At 54.0% G+C, this 26,307-nt stretch overlaps 1 protein-coding gene across 1 annotated transcript; it reads left to right on the plus strand.

The window, feature by feature from the left end:
- Window positions 1–251: 251 nt before the first annotated feature.
- Window positions 252–25,319, plus strand: Prr12 (proline rich 12). The gene is made up of 14 exons (XM_021167912.3): window positions 252–765; window positions 2,238–2,350; window positions 3,176–3,337; window positions 3,417–6,712; window positions 7,168–7,834; window positions 9,427–9,863; window positions 18,147–18,263; window positions 18,400–18,533; window positions 18,910–19,409; window positions 21,776–21,901; window positions 22,178–22,275; window positions 23,800–23,946; window positions 24,030–24,125; window positions 24,260–25,319. Exons 1-14 carry the CDS (start codon window positions 680–682, stop codon window positions 24,404–24,406), a joined length of 6,126 nt encoding a protein of 2,041 aa, XP_021023571.1. The 5' UTR covers window positions 252–679; the 3' UTR covers window positions 24,407–25,319.
- Window positions 25,320–26,307: the final 988 nt, after the last annotated feature.

Raw genomic sequence — 26,307 nt, forward strand, 5'->3', positions numbered from 1 at the left:
CTCTGTGTACAAGCGCTGTGCCCTACACCCCCGGGCTCCGCTGGAGCGCTCGCGCTCACTCGCTCCCCCCCCCCCCCCCCGCCTCCCAGGCTCCGCTAGTGCTCGATCGCTCTCTCTCTCTCTCTCTCTCTTTTTTTTTTTTTTTTTTTTTTTTTACATTTGCACGGGATTGTGGGAGGAAGCGGAGCGCAGCCAGACACCCCGCCGCCCGCCCCCCTTCCCCTCCCCCCTCCCCCTGCCGCCTTGTGCAAAGATGGCTGCACCGTGAGCGCAGAGGAGGAGGAGGTGGCGGCGGCGGAGGCGAAAGAGCGAGCACCCAGCGCCCGCACCCACTCCGGGGCCGTCCGGGACGCCCCCTCCGGAGCGCGCGTCCCCCTTCTCTCTTGCAAGCGCCGGGGCAAAGGCGGAGACAGCGGGGTCCCTCCTCCCCCCTTTCCCTCCTCCAGGGGGAACCCCCCCTCCTTGGCTCAGCGGCTGCACCCCTCCTTTGCCCGCCCCTCCGTCCCTGCCCCCTCCCTCCCCCGCCCGGGGCCTTCCCGGGCCTTCGGTGGCTGCAAAGAAAAAAAAAGAGAAAGGGAGGAAAAAAGCAGCGGAGGGAGCGGCGGCGGAGGAGAGCGCGCGCGCTCCCCCTCCTTTCCCCCTCCCTCCCCCTCCCCCCAATTTCCACCGCGGCCAATTCATGGACAGGAACTACCCCAGCGCCGGCTTCGGGGACCCGCTCGGCGCCGGGGCGGGATGGAGTTACGAGAGGTCAGCGAAAGCTAGGTAAGGAGCTGAGGGGGACCTAGAGAAATGGGCCAAGAGGTGGGGGGATTCCTGCCTGGCCTGGGCCTGGGGCCCGCTCGGCAACGCGTGCATCGCCAACTCCCCCTCCGATTTTTGCAAGGGAGCGGCCTTCTTTGGGTTTGTAACAACGCCGCCGCCCCAGTTTGCAAATTGCAAACTCCGCCAAAGCCAGCTCCGGCTTGCAAAAGAGAGAAACGAAGCAGGCAAGGCGCAAAAACAAATTCGAACCGGGAAGGCCTTGGGAAGATGGGAAGGGTTGGCGAAGCAAGGCCTGGACTTGCCCCCCATCTTTGGATTCCCGGCTTGCTGACCCCTCCCCCCGGGCGCCCCTGGCTCTGCAACTGCAAAGGTGGGAGGAAAGGAGAATCAGCTCGCAGACCTGGGGGGCTGCACCCCCTCCCAGGTCCTATTGTTCCGGGGCTGCAGGAGGCCGGGCCACTCGGTCCCTCCCCCCTCCAAGAAATTCCCCGCGCAGAGTGGGCAAGGGGCCCCGCCCCCTTCTTAAACTAGGATTCTGTGTGTTGGAGGGGGGGTCCTGAGATTAGGGACACGCCCCCTTCTGCTCCCCACCTTGCTCAAAGCTGTGAATCCTGGTTGATGGCGCGCTGTTTGCCCTCTGGTGCAAGGCCACGGATTTGGGCCCTTTCTGGAACAGAGTCCTGTCTCTTCCCCGTTTGTGTTTGTGTGTGTGAGCGTGGGCCCCGTGCACGCGTGGCTAGCCGCGTGTTCACCCGTGAACCTGCCTCTTGCTGTTTAATCTGTGTCCTCACTCTTCACCTGCCCTTCACCCTCCTCCCCCTCCACACTTGGCTTTCCCCAGCGTGTATAAATTTTTAGAGTGGGACTTCACACTCGGGACCTTTTCTTTTGCACGGGTGAATTGGACTCCTGTTTGTACACGCATCTGGCTTTACTTAGGCCGGTGCATTTGAACCTCAGCCCCTAGGGATGCAACGAATTCCTGTCAGGACTTGTACCTGGGACTTTCCCTGGGTCCTGTCCCCTCCCCACCTTCTCCCCTTGCCATTTGGGACACAAGCTACCTCCTGCTCCTGGCCTGGCTGGATTCCTTTCCTAATTCAGGGTCCGTGTCATTTCAGCGGGTCTTGGGTTGTCCGTGTGTCCCTGCAGTGTTGGACCTTTGGTTCTGTTGTGGCATGGGAGGACTTCAAGGGAGGACCACACCTTTCACATTGACTACTGTAGATGCTTCCCCCTGACTTTCTCCGTCCCCAGTGTGTTCTCGCATGCCCGTGTTTGCAAACGTGGGACTCATAAGTGCTCCAGAATGACATTTTTAACCCCCTCCCCCGCCATGGGATAACTGGATTCCCTAGTGTTATCTCTGGGTTCTTTGGAGTAACACCTCCAGTCAGTTGAGAAGTTCCTCCTAGCCCCCTTCCCAGAGGATAGCTTGAGAGAATATTCTGACATCTCTCTCTTGCTCCCAGCTTGGTCTACGGCAGCTCCCGGACTTCCCACCCAGAAACCGACATCTTGCATCGCCAGGCCTATGCGGCCCCCCACCCACTACAAAGCTATGCCACCAACCACCACCCTGCAGGTATGGGCTCCCATCCTGGAGGGCTAGGGCCAGTCTGCCCTTTAAGATATCTGATTGGTTGCTGAAAGTTCCACCCCTGCTAATTGGCCTTGCTCTGGGTCCTGGACCTCTTTTTTGCCACTTATCCTCTGATTGGTTGCCTCCGAGGCTTTATCTCACGCCGGATTCGTCAGGCCCGTCATGGCTCCACCCCTCCGCCTCCTATTGGCTGCTACCCACCAGGGGCCCCCCAAATCCCACCTTCTCTTCCAGGCTTTTCCTTTCCCTCCAGCCCACCCCCAGTCTTTTCTTTCCCCGTGGGATTCTCTTGGCTGGTCGGCTCCTTTTTCTTCCCTATTGACTCCAGTTATTTGGCCCTCCCCCTTTTGCTTAGAGTAACCTCATCCACCACCTTGTCCTTGCTGCCCACACCTGATTTTTAAAGCGGTGCAGGCTGCCCTTGTTGTCCCCTTCCCTGTTTTCTGACTCTTGCCCTTTTTTTTCCCCTTCCTCTTTTGAATTTTCTTTGGTACTTCTGAGGTGCTGGAAATCCCACCCGGAGCCTTCCATAGCCTCATAGCCTCACCCCCCCCCATTCCTTCCTTTCTTTAATAAGTGCGATAGGGTCTCTTGGAGTTACTCAGATTGTCTCTGAAGGTCTGATCCTCCTGCTTCAGCCTCCTGAAAACTGCGTCGACGGGCACTGCATCCGTTTGCTTGCCTTTGGCTCCTCCCTCCAGTCCTCCTCTGAACTGAACCTGGTTTAATGCTTTCCCCGTCCGTCCGTCTGTCTCACCCCAGCCACCACCCCCTTCTTGGCTGATTCGTTCACTTATCCATTGTCAGGCCTCTCTGGACTTTTTGACACTGGCCTCCACCACGCGGGCTCAGCAGGGCCCGACGCCTCCGTCATGAACCTCATCTCGGCCCTGGAGTCTCGGGGCCCCCAGCCTGGCCCTTCCGCCTCCTCTCTCCTTTCCCAGTTCCGAAGCCCTTCCTGGCAGACAGGTAAGTGCTATTCCCAGCGGGCTGGAGAAGGGCTGTCTTGTGGTCCGCTCTGACCAATGGTCTTCTCCTTCATCCCTAGCCATGCACACACCGGGCCCCACGGAACTCTTCATCTCTGGTGCCCTCCCAGGTTCCAGCACCTTCCCGTCTTCCTCTGCCCTGTCTGCCTACCAGCACCCGGCTTCCTTCGGCAGCCGCCCCTTCCCAGTGCCCTCATCCCTCAGCCTCCAGGATCCACCCTTCAGTCCTCCAGCTAATGGGCTCTTGTCCCCTCATGATGTGCTCCATCTGAAGCCCTCCCAGGCACCTACAGTGCCCTCTTCATTGGGTTTCGAGCGCCTGGCAGGGGGTGGTGTCTTGGGGCCTGCTGGCCTTGGTCCTGCTCAGACTCCCCCTTACCGTCCCGGTCCCCCAGATCCACCTCCACCTCCCCGCCACCTCCCGACTCAGTTCAATCTGCTGGCTTCCTCTTCTGCTGCCACTGCTGCCGAGCCCTCGTCCCCCCAGCTCTACAACTTCTCGGGTGCTGCCCCGGGTCCACCGCCGGAGCGGGCCCTGCCCCGACAGGACACGGTCATCAAACACTATCAGCGGCCGGCCAGTGCCCAGCCCCCACCGCCCCCACCACCAGCCCATTCCCTGCAGCACTATCTGAGCTGCGGAGGCAGCTATCCCTCAATGGGCCACCGGGCCAGCTTGGCTTGCAGCCCTCTGGGAGGTGGGGAACCTTCTCCGGGTGCTGGAGAACCTAGCAAGGGTGGGCCTAGTGGAGCCACAGCTGGAGCAGCTGGCCGGGCTACAGGCCCGGAGACTGCTGGGGGAGGTGCGGCTGGGGGTGGGGGTGGGTACCGCCCCATCATCCAGTCCCCCGGTTACAAGACGAGTAAGGGAGGTTATGGACCAGCCACGGGGGGTGCCACCAGGCCACCACCACCTCGATCCACCGCCACACCCAAGTGTCAGAGCCTGGGTGGACCTGCAGCTGCTTATGCCGCCGGGAAAGCCTCTGGGGCTGGCGGGGCTGGGAGCCAGGCATATTCCCCTGGCCAGCCCCAAGGGCTTCTGGGCCCTCAGGCCTACGGGCAAGGATTTGGAGGGGGTCAAGCACAGGACTTGAGCAAAGGCCCTAGCTATTCTGGGGGTCCTCCGCAGCCCCCTAGCGGTCCCCCACCTCCTGGCCTGGCTACCTGTCAGAGTTACTCTCCCGACCAGCTTCAGGGTCAGCTCTATGGGGTACAGAGTGAGCCTTACCCAGGGCCAGCTGCCCATTCACAGGGGCTGCCCACAGCCAGCCCTTCCCTCAGCTACAGTACTGGTCACTCCCCTGCTCTCTCAGGCCATGGAGGTGGCTGGGGACCCAGCTCTCTGGGAGGTGGTGGGGAGGCTAGCCCATCTCATATTATCCGACCCCTCCAGTCACCGCCTGCTACTGGCCGCCCTCCGGGCGTTGGCTCTCCAGGAGCCCCTGGCAAATACTTAAGTTCGGTCTTAGCCTCGGCTCCGTTCCTGGCGCCCCCTGGAGCTAGCAGCTATGCAGCTGGAGCAGGCGGCTACAAGGGAAAAGGTGACGGCTCAGAGCTGCTTGCCGGCCCTGGCGGTTCTGCCGCCGAGCGCACGGAAGACGAAGAGTTTCTCATTCAGCACCTGCTCCAGGCACCTAGCCCACCTCGGACCTCAGGGGCAGACGGCTTGGTGGGTGAGGATGGACCTCCCGATGCCGCTAAGGGACTCGGTGGCAGTGGTGGAGCTGGAGGAGCGCCAGGCACACCATATGAATTAGCCAAGGAAGATCCCCAGAGGTACCACCTGCAGAGCGTCATCCGGACTAGTGCCAGTCTGGATGAGGGTGCCACGGCCGCCCTGGAGCTGGGCCTGGGGAGGATGAAGGACAAGAAGAAGGGGCCAGAACGGGGTGGAGAAACTCCCGAGGGACTAGCCACCTCAGTCGTTCACTATGGAGCCGGTGCCAAGGAGCTGGGAGCCTTCTTGCAGAAGAGCCCACCTCCCCCACCACCCTCGGCCCAGGCAACCCAGCCAGCGCCCCACGGCCTCCTCTTGGAGGCTGGAGGTCCTGACCTTCCCATGGTGCTGCCTCCGCCTCCTCCCCAGCTCCTCCCTTCTGTGCTCAGCCATGCCCCCAGCCCCTCACCCAGCGCCCCCAAAGTCGGCGTCCACCTCCTTGAGCCAGCCACCCGGGATGGGGCGCCCCAGCCGCCGCCCCCACCCCCACCACCTATGCCTCTGCAGCTTGAAGCCCACCTCCGCGGCCACGGCCTGGAGCCCACAGCCCCAAGTCCTCGCTTACGACCCGAGGAGAGTCTGGAGCCTCCTGGAGCCATGCAAGAACTGCTCGGGGCTCTGGAACCATTGCCGCCAGGGCCTGGGGACACTGGTGTGGGACCACCTAACTCAGAGGGCAAAGATCCTGCAGGCGCCTACAGAAGCCCCAGCCCTCAAGGGACCAAGGCACCACGGTTTGTACCCCTCACGTCTATCTGCTTCCCCGACTCATTGCTTCAGGATGAGGAGCGCAGCTTTTTTCCCACCATGGAGGAGATGTTTGGTGGAGGGGCAGCCGATGACTATGGCAAGGCCGGACAGACCGAAGATGATGGAGACCCCAAGACTGGTGCTGGTCCACCCCCTGGTCCCACTGCTTACGATCCCTATGGACCCTACTGTGGAGGCCGGGCATCGGGAACTGGACCAGAGACTCCAGGCCTGGGTCTGGATCCCAACAAACCTCCTGAGCTTCCCTCCACAGTCAATGCAGAGCCACTGGGCCTGATCCAGAGCGGGCCACACCAGTCAGCACCACCACCGCCGCCGCCACCACCGCCACCACCACCTGTCTCTGAGCCCAAGGGTGGCCTCACCTCGCCCATCTTCTGTTCAACCAAGCCAAAGAAGCTGCTGAAGACATCCTCATTTCACCTGCTGCGGCGCCGAGATCCCCCCTTCCAGACGCCCAAGAAGTTGTATGCACAGGAATATGAGTTCGAGGCTGATGAGGACAAAGCCGACGTGCCCGCAGATATCCGCCTAAACCCAAGGCGCCTGCCCGATCTGGTGTCTAGTTGTCGCTCCAGACCAGCCCTCTCACCGCTGGGAGATATAGACTTTTGCCCACCCAACCCTGGTCCTGACGGCCCTCGTCGCCGTGGCCGCAAGCCCACCAAGGCAAAGCGCGATGGCCCTCCCCGGCCCAGGGGGAGGCCCAGGATTCGTCCACTGGAGGGCCCTGCCATGGCAGGGCCAGCCTCAGCCTCCATAACCACTGATGGGGCCAAGAAACCTCGGGGCCGGGGCAGGGGCAGAGGCAGGAAGGCTGAGGAAATGGGAGGTACCCGGTTGGAGCCCCTGAAGCCACTTAAGGTGAGGGGGACTGGGTGTGGGAGGGGTTGGGATGGACTCTGTGAGACTGGAGGTGTCAGATGCCCTAGGCATCAAGAGTTGTGGTTGTCTCATTAAAAAGCACCAGAGAGTCACCTAGAATTCCGGTGTTTCCATGAGATAAAATGTTGTAATGTGATGCTCATGTGCAGACAGGGTGGCAGGACTCAAGTTCTAAAGTCTTGTGCATGGAGGGATGGACTGGCATTCAGAGCCTGTGGGCCTGAGTACTGGGGAAGATCTGTGTCTGGGGAGGGACTGTTGGCCTGGTCTCCTGTCTCTCAAGTAGTCAGTTGTGCTGAAATCTGAGACTCCACAAATTTGTTGCAGGAATTTGGAGGTGGTCTAAAGTGAGGTGGGGGGGTGACGCAGGACTCGGGGTGGATCCCTGGAGGGTGGCCCCCTGGACCGTGACACTTTGCTATCCCCGTGTCTAGATCAAGCTGTCTGTGCCCAAGGCTGGTGAGGGTCTGGGAGCACCTTCCAATGATGTCATCTCGGGTGTAGACCACAACAGCCTGGACTCCAACCTGACCCGGGAGAAGATTGAGGCCAAGATCAAGGAGGTAGAGGAGAAACAGCCGGAGATGAAGTCAGGGTTCATGGCGTCCTTCCTTGACTTTCTCAAGTCAGGCAAGCGGCATCCACCACTCTACCAAGCTGGCCTGACGCCACCGCTAAGCCCCCCTAAGAGTGTGCCAGCCTCTGTGCCCACCCGAGGCCTGCAGCCCCCACCACCCACCGTGCCCACCGTGCCGCACCCGGCACCCTCTGGTCCTTTTGGCCTGGGAGGCGCTTTAGAGGCGGCAGAGAGCGAAGGGTTGGGCCTCGGCTGCCCTTCCCCCTGCAAGCGGCTGGACGAAGAGCTGAAGCGCAACCTCGAGACGCTGCCCTCCTTCTCCTCGGATGAAGAAGATTCTGTGGCCAAGAACAGAGACCTGCAGGAGAGCATTTCCTCTGCCATCTCGGCCCTGGATGACCCACCCCTCACAGGCCCTAAGGACACGTCCACACCAGAGGAGCCGCCTTTAGACACTGGACCTACGGCCTCCGGTCCACCCCCTCTCCCAAGCCTGCCTAGCAGCAACAGCAGTGGCACGCCTGGTGAGTTCTCAGAAGGTGATCTGGGTGAGGCTTGTTGGAGTCAGCAGATAAAGTTGTTCAGGTTACGCACTATTTCAAGGTTTTTTTCTGGTGTGTAGAAGAGCACACCTGACAAAGGTGATTTCCTGATTGACAGAAAAACAAACTTATTTTTGTTTTTTCTCTGTGTTTCCCTGGCAGTCCTGAAACTCATTTTGTAGATCAGGCTGGCCTTGAACTCCTAGATCCGCCTGCCTCCCAAGTCCTGGGTCTAAAATGTGTATCACCATTGCCTAGAGGAATATCTTTTAATGAGCTCAGAGGTTTAGCAGGGAATCACTGATACTGGGCCCTCCAGGATGCTGGGTAGAGAAGAGGGTATAAGTGACGGGCCAGGTGAAGGAGTAACAAGCGAAGTTTTTTTTGTTTGTTTGTTTTGGGGGGGCGTGATTTTTGTTTTTTTTTCGAGACAGGGTTTCTCTGTGTAGCCCTGGCTGTCCTGGAACTCACTTTGTAGACCAGGCTGGCCTCGAACTCAGAAATCCGCCTGCCTCTGCCTCTCAAGTGCTGTGATTAAAGGCGTGCACCACCAATGCCTGGCCTGGCGTTTTCTTAATGAGTGAAAATCCTGGGTTCTATTACTAGTAAACATAATTGCGGTATTGGAGAGATGGCTCAGTGGATAAGAGTGCTTACCACTCTTGTAGAGGACCCAGGTTCAGTTCCCAGCACCCACATCCAAATGCCTGTAATTCCTGTTCCAGGGGATCTGGTACCCTCTTCTGTCTCTGTAGGTCCCTGCACATACATGGTATACAGACATGCACACGTAATTCAGCAAATGTCTGTGGCATTAGAAAATCAAATGGCTGATGGAGGAGACAAGAGAGGACTTGTAAGGCGGTGAATATTGTAGGAGGGAATGCAAGCTTGGGAGTCAGGGAAGAGAGCTTCCGAGTTAGGAGTTGTTGACAAGAGCTGCAAAGGCTTGGGGAGACAGCTTAGGACTGACAATGACATGAGGGCAATGAGATAGCTCATAAGAGTTCCTTGTAGGGGCTGGAGATATGGCTCAGTGGTTAAGAGCCTCTTCCAGAGGTTCTGCATTCAACTCCTAGCAACCACATGATGGCTCACAAGCATCTATAATGGGATCCTATGCCCTCTTCTGGTGTGTGTGAAGACAGCTACAGTGTACTCACATAAATAAATTTTTTTTAAAAAAAGCAAAAAACAAAAAACAAGGAGTTCCTTGTTGCTGTAGCTACGGTGGTGGTCTCACAGAAGGACCTAGAACTGGACCAAGAAGTGGAATCTCTACAGGAGAGAGGCATGACTGTCTTTGCTGTCTACCCTTAGTAAGGACACGTGGCTTTGTGGATATGCTGTGGGCTAAGTTGCCATTAGGAACATAGGATTTTTAAGGTTAGTAAGAGCCAGGCATAGTGACACAGGACTGTCATTCTAGCTAGCTCTTAGACAGAGGTAGGAAAATCTGGTTGAAGGCCAGCCTGGACTACATGGTCAGTGAATGGTAATAGACCTGATGTCTCTATCTTCTTCTGTTTCTCTCTCTCTCTCTCTCTCTCTCTCTCTCTCTCTCTCTCTCTCAGAGCCCCCACTTCTGGAGGAGAAGCCCCCACCCACTCCTCCTCCTGCCCCAACACCTCAGCCGGCCCCACCTCCACCCCCACCCCCACCCCCACCACCAGTTCCAGCCTTGCCCTCACCTACCCCACTGGTGACTCCTGTGGCTAGCTCACCTCCTCCACCACCGCCACCACCTCCACCAGCACTGCCCTCACCACCTCCACCGCCCCAACCGGCACCCACAACGGCCCCACCAGTTGCCCCTCCAGAGGAGCCTCCTGCCCCATCCCCAGAGGACCCTGAACCTCCAGACGCTCGGCCTTTGCACCTGGCCAAGAAGCAAGAGACGGCAGCAGTGTGTGGGGAGACGGATGAGGAGGCAGGGGAGAGTGGTGGAGAGGGCATCTTCCGGGAGCGAGATGAGTTTGTCATTCGTGCAGAGGACATACCCTCCCTCAAGGTGAGCCTCAGCATTGTCCCCAGATGGAGTCACTGACGAAGCAGCTGACGAGTGACAGGCTGGCCTGGGTTGGGGTGCAGGCGGAGGAGGTGGGCTGGCTAGGCTGCTTCAGGTCTCACTTGGCTGATAGAAGGGGTGGGTGAGGATGCTTGCTTTCCTTCACCCTGCCCCCTCTTCCACGATGTCCCCCAAGCTGTCATGGAGTTGATACAAATGTACTATTTAGGGCTGAGAATCAGTCCTTCAGTGCTTTTACCGGGTTTTAGTCTGCATTAAGTTCTGCCCATGGCAGAGAGAGGCTTCTCTGGCCAAGGCTGAGAGCAGCATCCAACTGTGGATATTCAGACAAGTGTAGAAGGCTGTGTGATTGTGTGTCCATTCTCGGGGCCAGAGAGCGTGTGAAGCCCGGGCGTTTGGCCAGATTTGTAGGGCTAGACATTAATTCTCTCATGTAGATCATGCAACCCATCTATTCAGAGCACCTAGTTACACCCATAACCTTCAATGCCACTAACACACCAGTCCAGTGGGCTCATCTTGCCTGGAAGGACAATTGTAGCATTGAGGGTTCAAAATCAGTCACTTGGTCATTCCATCTCCCAGGGTCTTAGAAACAGACGGGAACCAACCAAGGTTTCTATGCTTTCCCATTTACATATCTGCCATCAGCTGGATGCAGTTGAGTGTAACTTGTAGGTGGTATAATAGATAACTGCTTAAGGACATTCACTCGCTCACTGTTTGGCAGGCTGAGGTTTGTTGGTTTTTGTTTTGGGTTTGGTTTGGTTTGGTTTGATTTGAGGCAGGGTTTCTCTGTGTGGCTTAGCTGTCCCGGGACTCACTTTGTAGATAAGACTCAGACCGGCCTCAGATCAGGACTCAAGATCCCTGTCTTTGCATCCCAGAGTGTTGGGATTCAAGATGTGCACCACCACTGCCTGGCTGGGTTTTAAATTCTTCATGTAGATCTGGCCCTGCTGGTGTCAACCCGCCATAACAGATTTCCTGGGGTTGTTACAGGAAGGTCCTAAGTAGATTAAAAGCCACCCTGGACATTTTTACAAAATAAATACAAAACAAAACAACAATGAAAGAAACAACTGGGAAGGTAGCTCAGGGCCTGTTGATAGAGAGCCACCGTCCTGGAGGCAGAGGTCACTCTGTTCTCCCTGGTCTGTGTCTCACTGAGTAGGTCAGGGTGGGCTCAAACATGCAGTCCTGCCTCCGCCTCATGGCTGTGGTACCTACCGTAGATGTGCACCACCACAATTGGTAACAGTCCAGTTTTGTTTTTTGTTTGTTTTTCTTTTAGAAGACAGGGACTCTCTGCAGAGCTCTGGCTGTCCTAGAACTCCTTATGTAGACCAGGCTGGCCTTGAACTCACAGAGATTTATCTGCCTGCCTCTGCCTTCTGACTTTTGGGACTAACAGTGTGCACCACCATGTCTGGCTTCTGGTTTTGTAAATTAATATTTCTCAGCATCATATCATCTACGGATATTTTTCACACCAGTGGTAGAACAAAAATATGAATAACCAATAGTATAAACGAAGTTGCTGCTTACCTTGTCCCCAAAAGTTTGGGTGGCCTCTAGGATCTTTGGTTCATAGGCTTATCTGGCTGAATCAGGATTAAGAGGATCCTGAGGGTAGGACCTAGCAATAAAATGCTTGTGTAGAATACCCCAGCGAGAGTTGGTCAAGAATCTGTGGGATCCTGCCCATGGTAGGGCATGGCAGAGACTCCTCGGAAGCAGAGCTGGTACCCGGCGGGCTCCTCTCTGTTGTTGGCCCTGGGAGGCTGTTAGGCATTTTAGGCATGGCAGTGGTGGGATCAACCAGTGCCTTTGTACACATTGCATGTGTCCAGTCTTGGCGGTTTCTCTCTGCAGTCTACTAGATATTAGATTGAATTCATGATAAGTACGGAAGCTATTATTCCTTGAGAATCTTTTGAGAGGTGGACCTAACAGTTGTTTCTGTTTTGTTGGGTTTGGTGGTTTTTTCTTTGTTTGTTTTTTTGGTTTGTTTGTTTGTTTTGTTTTTAGTACTGGGAGTTTAAGGCAAGGTCTCACTGAGTTCCCAAGGCTGGCCTGAGCCTCACTGTGTGTGTAACCTGAGCAGATTACAAGCATCCTACACTCCTGCCAGTTTTCTAACCCTGGCGAACAGGGTTCAAAGCACTACCTTCTCTAGCCCCATCTTACAGGTCAGACAGGCCAGTGGGCCTTTGGAAGGGCCCCATTCACTGACCAGCGCTGGGACAGGAGCCAGGGCCATCCATCTGATCCTACTGACCAGTTGGTGTGGGTCAGGGACGGGGCCAGGCAAGGACTCAGATGCTTAAAATACTTCTCAAGTGTGAGCGACCGCAGGGGCACAGAGCCCTGAGGCCATACCTCCTATTGGGGTCAGACTCCTAGAGGTGAGCAGGGTGGGTGTGCCCTGCGCCGGGTTCACTGGATTCCGTTATACTTCTGCTTAGGAGCTGGGCTGCCATCTTGTCATTCCCCAGCCTCAGTTGGCTCCACCACAGCTGATGACAGGAGCTCCTCCCAGGTGTGTATTGACGTGCATTCACGTGACCTGGCCTGTCCTTCTCAGTGATGGCGGCTCACACACAGAAAGTGCTGGGAATGTTGGAGCTGTCGCTCTGGTCCCGAGCTGTCAAATACTCAGGAAAATACAGAGGTTGTATGTCAGCTTTGCTGAGATTTTCTTTCTGGCATCCCACGCCCCCTGATGATCTGGGCATTGTCGTTTTTTGAGGCTGAGGCGGGAAGGTCCTTGACTGAGCCCATGACGCCCAGCACTTGGCAAGTGGAGCCAGTGCAGGAGTGTGAGGTCAGCCTAGGGTGCATGAGATTTCAAATGGAGCAAAAGCTAGGGACGTCTGTCTGCTGGTGTGGGGGCCTTACTGAGCTCCATCCGACAAGCTCTCTGAGATGATATCTACTTAGAATCCCAGTGCTTAGGAGTGGATTCCTTGGGGGCCTGTTGGCCACTCAGTCTAGCTTAATTTGTGAGTTCTAGGCCAGCAACGAAGCTCCGGAGGGGAAGGGACTTGTCAAGGACCCGAGTTTGGTCCCTAACCCTCAACAAGGTGGAAGGACAAAACAGATTGGCACAACTATCCAGCAGATAGTTGTACCACAGTGCCTGCATGTGTACACATAGTTATATTTATGAGTTTATATTTATTGTTGAATTCTTAAAAAACGAGAGCCAGCGAGCAGGTTCATGAGATAGAGGCGCCTGTCTCAATCTGATGGCTTGCATTCCCGTTTCTGGAACCTTTCCCGGGGAGTTCTCAGCAGGGTCTTTACCCTTGAGTCACACATCCCAGCCCTTCACTGTGGGACTCTAGGCAGGGGCGTGACTGCTGAGATACATCCTCAGTCTATGAAATGACATTTTAAACTTCCTTATTTCCAAGTATTAAAAAAAAAAAAAAAACAGGTGAAATTAGCCATTTGAATACAAATATTCAAATATCCAGGGAAGTTTACATTCTATGACGTTGGCGATGCTGCGTTGGGCTAAGTGACACATTAGTACCATGGTGCACATTCTTTTTTGTGCTCTGAGTCTTCAGACTCTCTTGTATTCTTTTTTTAAAGATTTGTTTATTTTTATTTATATGAGTACACTGTTGATGTCTTCAGACACAACAGAAGAGGGCATTGGATCCCATTACAGATGGTTGTGAGCCACCAGGTGGTTGCTGGGAATTGAACTCAGGACCTCTGGAAGAGCAGTCAGTGCTCTTAACCGCTGAGCCATCGCTCCAGCCCTTCCTTGTATATTTTATTTATCTGAGATTATGGTTAAATGAGTTGGATTCAAGTGTTGAAGGGCTTCGTGGAGCTGGAGTCTGGCACGGGTGACACACACCTTTAATCCCAGCACTCAGCAGTCCAGCCTGGTCTACAGAGTGAGTTCCAGGACAGCGAGGGTTCCACAGAGAAACCCTGTCTTGAAAAACCAAAAAGAAACTCAGAAGAAAAGAAAAGCTGTGTGGCTGACTAGCTCACAAATTGGACAGTCACTGGCTGCTTTAATCTCATTTTCTATTAAAGAAAAATGGTATTACGACCCAGCACTTGAGCAGGTTGTGACAGTCATCTGAGAGGAATGGTTTTTGGAGTGTGGCGGGTTTATAGAGATGCTAGTGTTTGAGGCTGGACATGAGTGGGACTGGGGACATGGAGGACTTGGGGACTAGGGCAGAGAGTATGGCTGTTCTTGGTGATGGAGGCTTTGCTGGCGGGGTCATTAGGGAGATGAAGAAACAACTGGGCGTAAGTTTCAGACCTAACAAGCAGTGTTGGTCACCACTGTCCATGGCCGCCTTCCTATTGGTGGGACCTTTTTTATTTTGTTTCGTCGTAATTTTTTGTTCGTTTGTTTGTTTGTTTTTGTTTTGTTTTTTTTTTTTCAAGACAGGATTTCTCTGTGTAGCCTTGCCTGTCCTGGAACTCACTTTGTAGACCAGGCTGGCCTCGAACTCAGAAATCCGCCTGCCTCTCAAGTGCTGGGATTAAAGGCGTGCGCCACCACCGCCCGCTGAGTGGCCTTGAACTCTGGCACACAAGACATTTTCTTGCCTTTCAAGGCATGGTGGCTTGTCCTATAATCCCTGTCTTTAGGCATCTGAGGCAGGATTGCCACAAGTTGAAGGCTGCCTTGGCTACGTAGAGTTCCAGGTCACTGGATCCAGCTAACCTTTCTTCTGAAATACCATACCTGGGTGTGTGTAGCTCACCTGTTCACATTCCTGTTGCTAGCAGCAGCACGTGCTAGCTTACCATACATAGGTCACATTCTTAGGAAACAATCAGATTGGTCCATCTATCCTTCGGTACCAAGACGAAGGTTAGTGATTGGCTGTTACAGTCAGATGTCCTGCACTGAGCTGGTCATCTCAGTGTAAGGGTCTCTGAGATGGACCATGTCCTAGTCAGTCACTGGGTATGGTCGGTTAGATGATTGACAAGAAGAGAGCCTGAACGTACAAACCTTAAAGAATGGGGAGAACAGAAGGTTGTAAATTCTGGGGTCACTCCTGCAGAATGAAACCAGGGATCTGTAGAGATGGCTCTGTGAGTAAGTGCGTACGCTCTTGGAGAGGACTGAGTTCAGTGGGGTTCTTCACACCCACAGCTGATTCTAGCACCAGGGTGCTCTCTTGCCCTTTCATGGCTTCCAGGGGTACTGTACTTGGGTGCACAGTCCCTCTCTCAGACACAGAGTAACAAAACCAGTAATGAAGACTAGGAAAGGGGTTTGGAGGAAGACCAAAAAAAGCCCATTTGGAAAAGACCAGAGGAGCAGATAGGGAGAGGTTGGGGCCTGGTGAGGAGCCCCAGAAAGGCTTCCTGGAAGTCTCTGAAGAACCAGAACAGTGAGTTTTGTGTTCACATTCATTGATTGGGCAAGAAAGTCTGTGGGGGCGTGTTCCATAAGCTCAGAGAGTCTGTGACGTGGCTGCAGACGTTGAGCTGTCTGATGCCCTGTAGGCAGGGAGAGGACACAAACACATTGTTTCCCTGCCAGGCTGAAAGGCTGTGTTTGGGGTCTGGGGAGTATTTTGGAGTTGAGCAGTTCAGATGTGGTCTGAAGTACACTTATTTTGGAGGGACTTCTGACCTAGCCGGTGATGTCATAGAGAAAGAGGAATGGGTGCCATGTGGGAGCTCAGAAGAAAGGACTGGAGCCGGGGTACCTGCATTCCTTCTGTATCTCTCTCTCTGCTTCTTATTGAGCAAGTTGCTAGAACTCCTTCTTTATATGCACCTAATCCAAGAGTCATAAAAAAAAATTAGGGTGTGGAAAGAGATTTCCACATGCTAAGAGTGTATAGTTTGGCATGCAAACACCCATATTGTTCTGGTACTCAGAGCAGACATTACCAATAGATCTTGATACTTCTGAGTACAGTTAAAAGGCAGACATGACTAGTCAATCATCTGAATTCTTTTTGACCAGTTGATCTGTAATCATTGAATGCAGTAACCACATATTATTCATTTCTGCATTCCTGTGTCACCCAGGGCTGTCTTGCCCTGTCTTTCAAGTACCCATCACCTCTTTTGGGGAGACTTTTTTTTTCTTTGCTTTTCCTTCGAGACAGGGTTTCTCTGTATAGTCCTTGGTGTCCTGGAACTCACTCTGTAGACCAGGCGGACCTTGAACTCGCAGAGATCCTCCTGCCTCTGCCTCCCAGGTACTGGGATTAACAGTGTGAGGCTCCATGCCCGGCTTCAGGAAGCATTCTTGGTCTCAGTCTGTCACCTAGGCTGACCTCGACCTCAAGTCCCAAAATGCAGGAATTGTAGGCGAGCAGTATCACACCTGGCCTCTGGGGCGTTGAGTGTTTTGTCCCTGTGTTTATCCACTCTGTGACCCTCTTCATGTGCGCAGGTCAGATGTCAACGTGAAGCCTGTGCGTTGTGATCCTGGTGCTAAAACATTGGGACGGAGGACGTCAGAGGATGGGTCAGGAGGGTCAGCCTAGGCTAGGCAGTGGGGGTGCTCGCCTTTAATCCCAACACTGGGGGGGAGCAGAGATGGGTAGATCTCTGTGAGTTCTAGGTCTCCCTGTCTCTGTTGTACTTCGCAAGGTGTTTCCTGTGGCAGGTTGAGCCACGCCTCTAACTCCTTACTGCAGGATTCTAGGTAGGCGCTCTACCATTCAACTACATCCCCTGAACTCTTTCTGAGATATTGCCTCACTGTGTATCCAAGGCTGGCTTTGATCTCTCAACCCTGCCTTAGCCTCCTAGGAAGCAAAGTTGATGCTCCCTTTCTGTTCACCCCCCTGTGTGTCTGTCTGTCTGTCTGTCTGCCTGTGCTCTGAGTGCCTCATGAAAAGCCTTGCACTTGTCCCTGTTACCTTCAGACTGCTGTTGTCAGCTACGATAGCCTATAGCTTGTGGCTTATAAACACAACATATGTCTTCCTCACAGCTTTGGAGACTGGAAGTCAAAGGTCAGCCTCCTGGCAAATCTGGTTTATGGACAGGCCTTCTTCCGGGTTGCTGGATGGTACCTTCAGGCCATGCCCCTAACATAACTGGCTGGGTCGATTGTCTTTTGCTTCTCTAAAAATTTGTTTTATTTTTTGTTTATGTATATGTCTTGTAAGTGTATGTTATGTGTGTGCAGGCTCTTGGAGGCCAGCTAGAGTTATGGGCATTTGGGAACCTGTCTTAACATGTGTGCTGGGAACTGAACTTGGAAGAACGGAAAGCTCTCTTAATCGATAAGCCTTTTCTTCAGCTCCAACTTTTGCCTCTTAACCAAGGTCCTCCCCCAACCCCCCAATTTCCTATTTACATCATCAGAAGTTATTGATTAGTCATGTCTGCCTTTTAGCTCTGTATTCAGATGTGTCAAGATCTGGGATCTATTAGTGATGTCTGCTGTGAGTACTAGCTCCAATATTGAGGCCTGCATGCTAGATGTTTGAACTGTTGCGGTTTACTTACACATGCGCTTTTTTTTTTTTTAATGGCTCTTGGATGAGTCACATGAGTGCAAAGAATGCTTCTAACAGTCGGCTGAACAGGAGGCACAGAGAGGGTCTTGGTAAAATTCACATACAGAAGTGAGGAGAGGCAGGATGCTGGCTGGTATAGGAGGAGACCGTGGCTGCGAGTCTTTGCTGCTATGATCCTGGCTCTAGTAAATATTCATGTGTCACTAATGGTGGGTGGGTGTTCAGAGCTTGTCCTACCTAAATAACAAAGTCGAAACCCTGTGGCGTAAACAGAAAAAGCCTGCTCAAGAGTTAGCAGGAGGCCGGGCCTGAGGGTGCAGTCTGCCATCTTCTATGCAGACCGTGGGCTAACCCAGAAGGAGGCCAGCTTGGTGAGACTGAGTGAGTTGGCTGCGGGTGTAGCTCGGTCATCGGTGAGGGCTTGGGTCAGCAGTGCCTCAGTACACAAAAGACTCGGGGTTTGGTTCCAGCACTGGAAAAAAGGAACATTCTAGTCAGATATTAGGGAAGCATGGGTAAAATCAGGCTTCATTCTGGGACCGAGGGAATCATGACTCCAGTATAGGGCATTGCTTGCTTGGGACGAGCAGATGGGTCTTCAGTTGTTTTTGTTGTTTATTGTCTCTGTGATAACCTTACGGTGTTGTCAAGGCCAGCTTACCCTTGTGACAGTCCTCCTGCCTCAGCTTGAGTGCTGGGATTAGAGGTGTGAGGGACGAAGTCTCCAGCAGGGCAGGGGTGAGGGTAACCTTGTAGGTCTCCCTGGTCTCTTCCTCCTCAGCTGGCCCTGCAGACCGGCCGGGAGCCCCCGCCCATCTGGCGTGTTCAGAAGGCCCTTCTGCAGAAATTCACTCCAGAGATCAAGGATGGCCAGAGGCAGTTTTGTGCCACCAGTAATGTAAGCCAGTGGGTGGACTTTGGGGGAGAATGCTCAGTCCCGGGGTCCCTCTCTGCATGGCCTAGGGCATGGCCTCCATCACTGGAGGTGGGTGGGTAACGCATGCCAGTTCTCACAGCCTTTGCTCTCTCCGCAGTATTTGGGGTATTTTGGGGATGCAAAAAACCGGTACCAGCGCCTCTACGTGAAGTTCTTGGAAAATGTCAACAAGAAGGATTATGTGAGGGTGTGCGCCAGGAAACCCTGGCACCGGCCCCCTCTGCCAGTCAGGTACTGATGGACGGTGGGAGGATCCCTGAGGGGCAAGGTGTGAAGCTGGCCTCACATACAGGAGGTGGAGATTTCATGAGGGAAACAGAGCCAGGAGACTCAGCTGGAAGAAGGAGGAGACCCATGATGGGGGATGCAGTCCCAGAGAGGGGAGCAGGGACCCAGAGGGAGGGAGACAGACATATCCAGAGAGGTGGGAACCCAGGGAAAGGAAAGAGGAGAGAGGCTTAGAGAGGTTGGGAGAGCAGAGACTTCCCCACCCAAAAGGAAGAAAGCATGAAGAACAGTCAGTGGTGTGGGATAGGCCTCAGTGTCCCAGGGCGTGGGGGTTGGAGTCTTTAGCCTGCCGATGACAGTCTCTTACGTCCTTTTCCAGACGGTCTGGGCAGACCAAGGGCCCGACCCCTGTTGGAGGCAACTCTGCAACTCCGTCTAAGGTCCAAGCACCACCTCCCAAGCCTGAGACCCCTGAGAAGATGACATCGGAGAAGCCTCCAGAGCCAACCCCTGAGCCTGCTGTACCCGAGCCCCCTGCCCCAGAGAAGCCATCCCCACCCCGACCTGTGGAGAAGGAGAAGGAGAAAGAGAAGGAAAAGGAGAAAGAGAAGGAAAAGGAGAAGGAAAGGGTAACCCGGCCTTTGCGGAGTGAACGGGCCACCAGTGGGCGGCAAATGCGGACTGACCGGAGCTTGGCCACAGGACAGTCCACCACCTCCCGGGTGCCCAAAGCCAGGCCCTCGAAGGTGAAGGCTGAGCCACCCCCAAAGAAGAGAAAGAAGTGGCTGAAGGAAGCAGTGGGTAATGCCTCTGCCGGTGACGGTCCTGGGGGCAGCTCATCAGACTCCGAGTCCTCCCCTGGCGCACCCAGCGAGGATGGTAGGTTCCAGCGGCTGCAGGCATAGGTGTCACATAGGGAGGGAACGCTGGCCTTAAGAAGGGGACAGGGTGGGCTGGAGAGGTGGCTCAGCGGGTAAGAGCACCGACTGCTCTCCCAAAGGTCCTGAGTTCAAATCCCAGCAACCACATGGTGGCCCACAGCCATCCGTAATGAGATCTGATGCCCTCTTCTGGTGCATCTGAAGACAGCTACAGTGTATTTACATATAATAAATAAATCTTAAAAAAAAAAAAAAAGAAGGGGACAGGGTGATGTCAGCCTGAGGACTGCAGGTAGTCTCTACCAAATGGAGTAATGATAAAAACTAGCAGTTAACAGTCACTTCTCTGGGTAACAAGTATGTGTCTGCTAAGGCCTTGGTACATTGCTCCATTTTCAGGGCAGCTATAAAAGGTAGATGCTGGATCTCCCGCCGGAGGCCAGGCCTACTGGCAGAGGCCTTTCGTCAAGCCAGACAGCAGCTGGGTACTTTGGAAAGTTCAGAACCAGTCTGAGCTGCAGCCCGTTCAGCCCAAGCTACATAGTGAGATCCTGTCTCAAAACAAAAAGTAGAAACAGCCATGTTGAAGTCAGGCAGTGGTGGCATAATCCCAGTACTAGAGAGGCAGAGGCAGGCGGATCTCTGGGTTCAAGGCCAACCTGGTCTACAGAGTGAGTTCCAGAACTGTGTAAGAAGACTTGGTTTCAAGGAAAAAAAAGACCAAAAAACAGAAAAAGAATTTCCAAAATAAGATAAAGCTCAGGTATACTCGGTGTTCGAACATCCTGTACTACCGAATAAATGAGAGTTACAGAATTTATAAATAAACAAATAGAATTTAAACATCATATACAGATGAGGAAAACGGCATCAGGAGGGAGCCTGGGCACTCGCTCACTCCAGTGAAGTCAGCAGTGCCCTTTGTGTCCATCGATGGGTGATTTGAGTTAATAACAGATTGGTTCTTAGGCCTGGGACAGATGTTGGACCAGGCTCTATCCTGAGCCCAGAGACAGAGATCTGACGGACTGGGCGACCTGAGAAAGGCATGACCCTCTCTTTGCTGACCTTGCCTGTAGCATGGGCCTCATCACAGGTAGCTCCTGAGGGAGAATCTCGCCTAGAGTTGGCACCACAGGAGCTCCGTTCTGGACGTTCTGCTGTGTCCCTGGAGCTCAGGACGATGACCCCCCTTATGGGGTAGGAGGAGTGCCATGAGTTTAGAGGGTTCAGCCTGTCTACACAGGCTTGTTGTCTTGTCTCCAAAATAGCAACAGAAGACCCCTATTCTCCTAGGTTTGGCTATCAATGGCTAGCATGTCACACCTTGTTAGCACTGCAGGAAATGTATATTTGTTTTGTGTGTTTGTCTTTTGCCTGTATGTCTGTGCTGTATGTGTACTCCTGGTGCAGTGGAAACGAAGGAGTTGGATTTCCAAGACCAAGTGCAGATGGTTGTGAGCTGCCCATGGTGCTGGGTCTGCTTGGGCTGTTGGTGCTTCTAACCACTGAGCCATCTCCACCCGGGCAGTGGTGGCACATGCCTTTAATCCTAGTACTTGGGAGGCAGAGGCAGGTGGATTTCTGAGTTCGAGTCCAGCCTGGTCTACAAAAGTGAGTTCTAGGAAAGCCAAGGCTATACAGAGAAACCCTGTCTCGAGAAACCAAAAAAAGAAAGTAGCCCTCTGTCTCCTCCCTCTCCTTTCTTTCTCCTCCCCTCTCCCTCTCTCCTTTTTTCTTTATTTTGTTGAGATAGTCTTATGTCACCCAGACTGCCTTGTAACTTGCTATGGACTTCTTTCTGATCTACCTCCCCCATCTCTGCCATCATCATCACATAGTTTATTTGGTGCTGTGGATGGAAGCCAGGGCTTTGTTGGTCGTGTGCTAGGTCAGCACTTCACCAGCTAAGCGCATCCTCGGTCCTGACCTCTGACCTCTGGTTTTGGTACATTTGTTTTAATTATGTCTCACTGTGTAGCTCTGGCTAGCCTCGCACTCACAGAGCTCTACCTGCCTCTGCCTCCAAGTGCTGGGATTAAAGGTGGTCACCAAGGTGGTCTTGGAAGCTCTCTGTCTTGATTCAATGTTTTGGTAGCTAACTTTGTTTCTATGGGTTTTTTCAGCCACACTGAGTTAGGCCCTGAACAGTCGCTCTCGTCACTCTGCTCTTGGGATCCTGAGTCTATCTTTCCGGCCTGGAGAAGCTAAGCCACATTGTCCTCTGAGCGCAGTCATCGAGGCTTCCTTAACAAGGCCTCCCCTGTGCCCTCCTAGCTAGGATTTGCACCATGATTCCTTGCCATTGGAAGTAGTGTCTACTGCGCAGGAGCCTCGGAATGATTCTGTCCCATCTCTCCACAGAGCGGGCAGTTCCAGGACGGCTGCTGAAGACACGGGCCATGCGGGAGATGTACAGGAGCTATGTGGAGATGCTGGTGAGCACAGCCCTGGACCCAGACATGATCCAGGCCCTGGAGGACACGCATGGTGAGCTGGACCAGGGAGGATGCCTGGACCTCAGAGGAGGGATATGGGTGGGTGCTGCTTTCCTGAAGCTGAGGATTGGGCCTGGGAGGTGGAGGGTTGGGGTCTAGGGAGAGCCAGAGGCTTCTGGATTGGTCTAAGGATGGTCACTGGCACTTAGTCCTTTGAGAGGAAAGCTGGAGCCTGCAAAGGAACTCTGGCCTTGGACTCGGTTATCTCGGGGAGTAGGGGGTTTGGGGACCCCATGCTGTCTGCTGACTGACACCCCTGCTCTTTCAGATGAACTCTATCTTCCACCCATGCGGAAGATTGACGGCCTCCTCAATGAGCACAAGAAAAAGGTCCTGAAGCGGCTGTCACTGAGCCCAGCTCTGCAGGTGCTTGGGGGGCCTGAGTGGGGATTGCATGGGGCTCAGGTCAGGTGTGGAGACCCGGCTGTGGGCTGTCAGCAACTGGAGGTTACTGGAGTATCTTCCCTAGAGCAAGGATTATTGCAAGGTCATTACTGTCCTGGGGCTTGGTCTGGAGATGATGAGGGCTAAGCTGGAGAGGCCCCCTGTCTTCCCAGCAGCCCCCTAGGGGATGTTAATAGAGCATGCCTGGGCCTGAGGCTTTTGTCTAGCCACCCTATCACCTGTCTCCTGTCCCTGTGAGACAGAACTGTCAAATCCCAGGGCTCATTCCTGCCTGTCAGTTCCCTCTGGAATGACCCATCGTGCTGGATGGTGCATCCCAGGGCCACCCTGAGAATCTTGAGGTCCAGGGCTGACACGGTGCCAAGGATTCTAGACTTAATGTCGTGGGACAGGGGATGTGACACACTTGGGAGCGTGCTTGAGGCCCTGGGTCCCATCCCCAGCACAGGCTTATCCAGGCATGCTGGATGCTTGCTGGTGGTCGGGCCGTTGAGATTGTCATGGACAGCTCTGGGGTAGAAAGTATAGACTTGTCCGGTTCTAAGGATTCCTGGTTACTACGGTTTTTAGGATTCCTGGTTACTATGGTTTTTAGGATTCCTGGTTACTACGGTTTTTAGGTCTTTGGTTTGGTCTGGTTGAGACGGGGTCTTATTAGGTAGCCTTGCAATATTGAAACTTGCTGTGTAGAGCAGGCTGCACACACCTGTCATCCCAGTTCTGTGGGAGGTAGGGCAGGAGAATCAAAACTCAGAGCCATCTTGGACAATTAATGAGGCCATGATACAAGATTAAAAAGTAGCTGTGTGGTGGCACGTCCGTTCCTGCAGTCCCAGTAGTTGGACGGTAAAGGCATGTGAATCTCTGGGTTCAAGGTCAGCCAGGGCCAAACAGTGAGATTCTGTCTTTTTATGAAAAGGGGGAGAGAGAAAACTCAGGGATTGGTTCTAGGCTGCCTCCCTAGTTCTGGATTGGATGTACAGCATCTGGTATAGGTGAAGCTGGCACCGTGAATCAGAGTGCATAGGGGTGTGTGTGTGTGTGTGTGTGTGTGTGTGAGAGAGAGAGAGAGAGAGAGAGAGAGAGTGTATATGAGAATGTGTGTGTGTGTACATGTGGGTGTGAGAGTGTATTGCATCTTGGATTCAGCTGGAGACCAGAAGCTGGCTTCAGATACCCCATATCTGCAGTTGTGAGCCACTCTATGTGGGTGCTAGAAACCGAACCTGAGTTGTCTGAGAGAGCAGAGCTGCCTCTCCATTCCATACAGCATGTAATTTGGGGTGTTACAGAAAGGTGGGTAGAATGTACTACTTGTGAGATTTGGGGCAGGACAGCCAGGCCTAGGGGACAAGATAGACCTGCAGGTCTTCTGAAATTGCCTTGGGGGACAGTAAGGCCTCCGTGATGCAAGGAGCTGACTGCTGGAGTTGGGTGGAGGTGCCGGTCCAGGGAGGTGGCCTCTGACCCTCTGGCTTCCCGCAGGATGCCCTGCACACGTTCCCACAGCTGCAGGTAGAGCAGACTGGAGAAGGCTCCCCCGAAGAGGGGGCCGTGCGGCTGCGGCCTGCAGGGGAGCCCTACAACCGAAAGACGCTCAGCAAGCTCAAGAGAAGTGTTGTGCGGGCCCAGGTAGGACTCTTGGCCTGGGAAGGGTGACCCCAGGAGGAGTGGTGCTGGCCAGAGCATATGAGCACGTGCTCCTCTGTCTGCAGGAATTCAAGGTGGAGCTGGAGAAGTCTGGGTACTACACCCTCTACCACTCTCTGCACCACTACAAGTACCACACATTTCTGCGCTGCCGAGACCAGGTGAGCAGCAGCCCAGCCCCTCGGTCCCCCTCTCCTCCCCGGGCACTCCAGCCTTCCTCCTCAGCCCTGGAGTCCTGGTCCCATCCCTCCCCTAGCCATTTCTTCCTACACAGCCTTGTTCTCCTTCCCCACAGACCCTGGCCATCGAGGGTGGTGCAGAGGACCTGGGTCAGGAGGAGGTTGTCCAGCAGTGCATGCGGAACCAGCCATGGCTAGAACAGCTGTTTGACTCCTTCAGTGACCTGCTGGCCCAAGCACAGGCCCATAGCCGCTGCGGGTGACCACACTCGGCCTGGTGAGGAGGCCACCTCCTCCGTGGACTGAGAACTGGACAGAGCTGTCCTCCAGAGCTGACTCCTATCGGCTCCCTTGCTGCCAGGAGGGAAGGGGTCGTCCTCAGCCAGGGTGTGTCCACACAGCCCCCCTTTAGTCCCTTTCACACCCTCCCCCATTCGTGTACAGAGAAATTATTTATATATATGTATAAATGTCTATTTAGTAACACTTGCCCTGTCCCCTGGCCCAGCCCCCCCAACACGGCCATCGCCCCTGCCCCTCCACCGTGTACATAATGTATAGGAAAATTCTATGTATGGTTGAGGGAGGCAGGGTGGCTTGAGAGAGCTGGGGAACCCCTTCTCCCCTCCCAAGCTTCCCCCTCCAGGCCAACATCTTTGCTAAAGGCTGCTCCCCGAGGGCGTGTGGTGTTGGGTGGGAGGGGCCAAACATCTTGTTAATTATTTTTAATCTTATTTATTGTACATACCTGGGGTGGGGGAGGGGTGGAGAGGGAGGGTGAGAAGACTCCCCTCGCCCTGCCCCTCCTGTTCCTTTTCTACAGCGATCTGTCTCCCCCACCCTCGGCCCTGCTCCTCTTTGTCTTCTCAATGTGGTTCTATTTTTTAACGCCTCTCTCTGTCCCAACCCCGCTCCCTTCTGCCCTCTTCCCACCTCGCCTTGACCTCCTGCTCTTTCTCGGGCGCTGTACAACTCACCTTGTATACACTGTGTACACACAACCAGCCAAACGAAACCCAACAGCAACACTTTACCAGCAGGCTGGAGTGCTCTGTCTGCGGCGTGGGTAGGCCTGGGCAGGGGGAGCAAGGGTTGTCGAAGAAACTTGAAGCCCTCTTAGGTGTATAGCCTGGGGTCAATGTATGTGTGACCCCAAAATTCAATGACCTCAAACAAGCATGAGTGTTGTTATGGTTTGTGGAGATCAAGGGTGGGGGTGGACAGGGCTCTATCCCGAGGATCCACTGTGGATGTCTTCTTCCAGGCTGCCCAGGGGGATTGTGGTTGCAGGATTTCCATGTAAGGTTTTTGTATGGCTATAGGCTGGTGGCCTCAATTTTTCACAGTATGGCATTTCTGTGAGCTCATTGAGTGGTGGTGGACAAGGAGGAAACCATCTAAAACAACCACCAGGGCCCATGTTACAGTCCCGTGTCGTCCCCCCCCCCCCCAAAGCCTTAGGGCTGGTAGCTCAGTAGTTAAGGGCTGCTTTTGTAGAAGCCACCATTTCTCTTCCCACATTGGATGCCTCACTCTGAGCTCAGTGGAACTCTCCTTTATCATCTCGTGTAGCTTAAGCGTATGGAGTAACTGTGGCTGATAAACTTCTAATCCCCCTACCTCTACTTCCCAAGTGCCAGGATTATAGATGTGTACTGGCCCACTTGGTTAAATTCCACTTTTAAAGAATACACGGAGACTGCAGTGTGCTTTGCAGGTTGATTCATGGAGGGCAGGTGTCAGGAGCTGGGTAGCAGTCATTGTTACAGAGGTGAGGGCCTCCTCCACAGCTATACGACTCGAGAGCCTGAAAGCCGGAAGCATAGCAGACAGGGGCCTCACTGTAGCCAAGATTGGTTTGTAGCTCTCAGTTCTCTGACGTTTGCAGTCCTTGGACTGGTCAGAAAGCAATGGGTCACAGCTGTTGATGGCCAATAAGGACTAGACACTGCTCTGTGAGGGGCATCAGTCTGCATCCCCCTCACCCCCATCCCCACCCCCAGCTCTCCCTCCAAGAGGAACAGCACCAGGACAGGCGACTTGACACAAATGCCAGGTTGCTGTTACAGATTTGATTTGCCAGGTGCTGGGCCAGGCAAGGCCATGAAGGGGCTGCTGGGAACGATGTGGGAGATGTTCAAAGCCAGTGTTTGATGCCCCGTCA

Source organism: Mus caroli, unplaced genomic scaffold (genome assembly GCF_978045245.1).
Source record: "Mus caroli unplaced genomic scaffold, Mus_caroli_1 scaffold_8, whole genome shotgun sequence".
Classification (NCBI taxonomy): Eukaryota; Metazoa; Chordata; class Mammalia; order Rodentia; family Muridae; genus Mus; species Mus caroli.

What these genes read in the sequence shown, in the direction of transcription:
- Prr12 (XM_021167912.3), top strand. Translation starts at nt 680, where the DNA reads ATGGACAGGAACTACCCCAGCGCCGGCTTCGGGGACCCGCTCGGCGCC. An exon ending in AGCCCCTGAAGCCACTTAAG is followed by an intron (nt 6,713 to 7,167) that starts GTGAGGGGGACT and finishes CCCCGTGTCTAG; the next exon opens with ATCAAGCTGTCTGTGCCCAA. An exon ending in TGGCGCACCCAGCGAGGATG is followed by an intron (nt 19,410 to 21,775) that starts GTAGGTTCCAGC and finishes ATCTCTCCACAG; the next exon opens with AGCGGGCAGTTCCAGGACGG.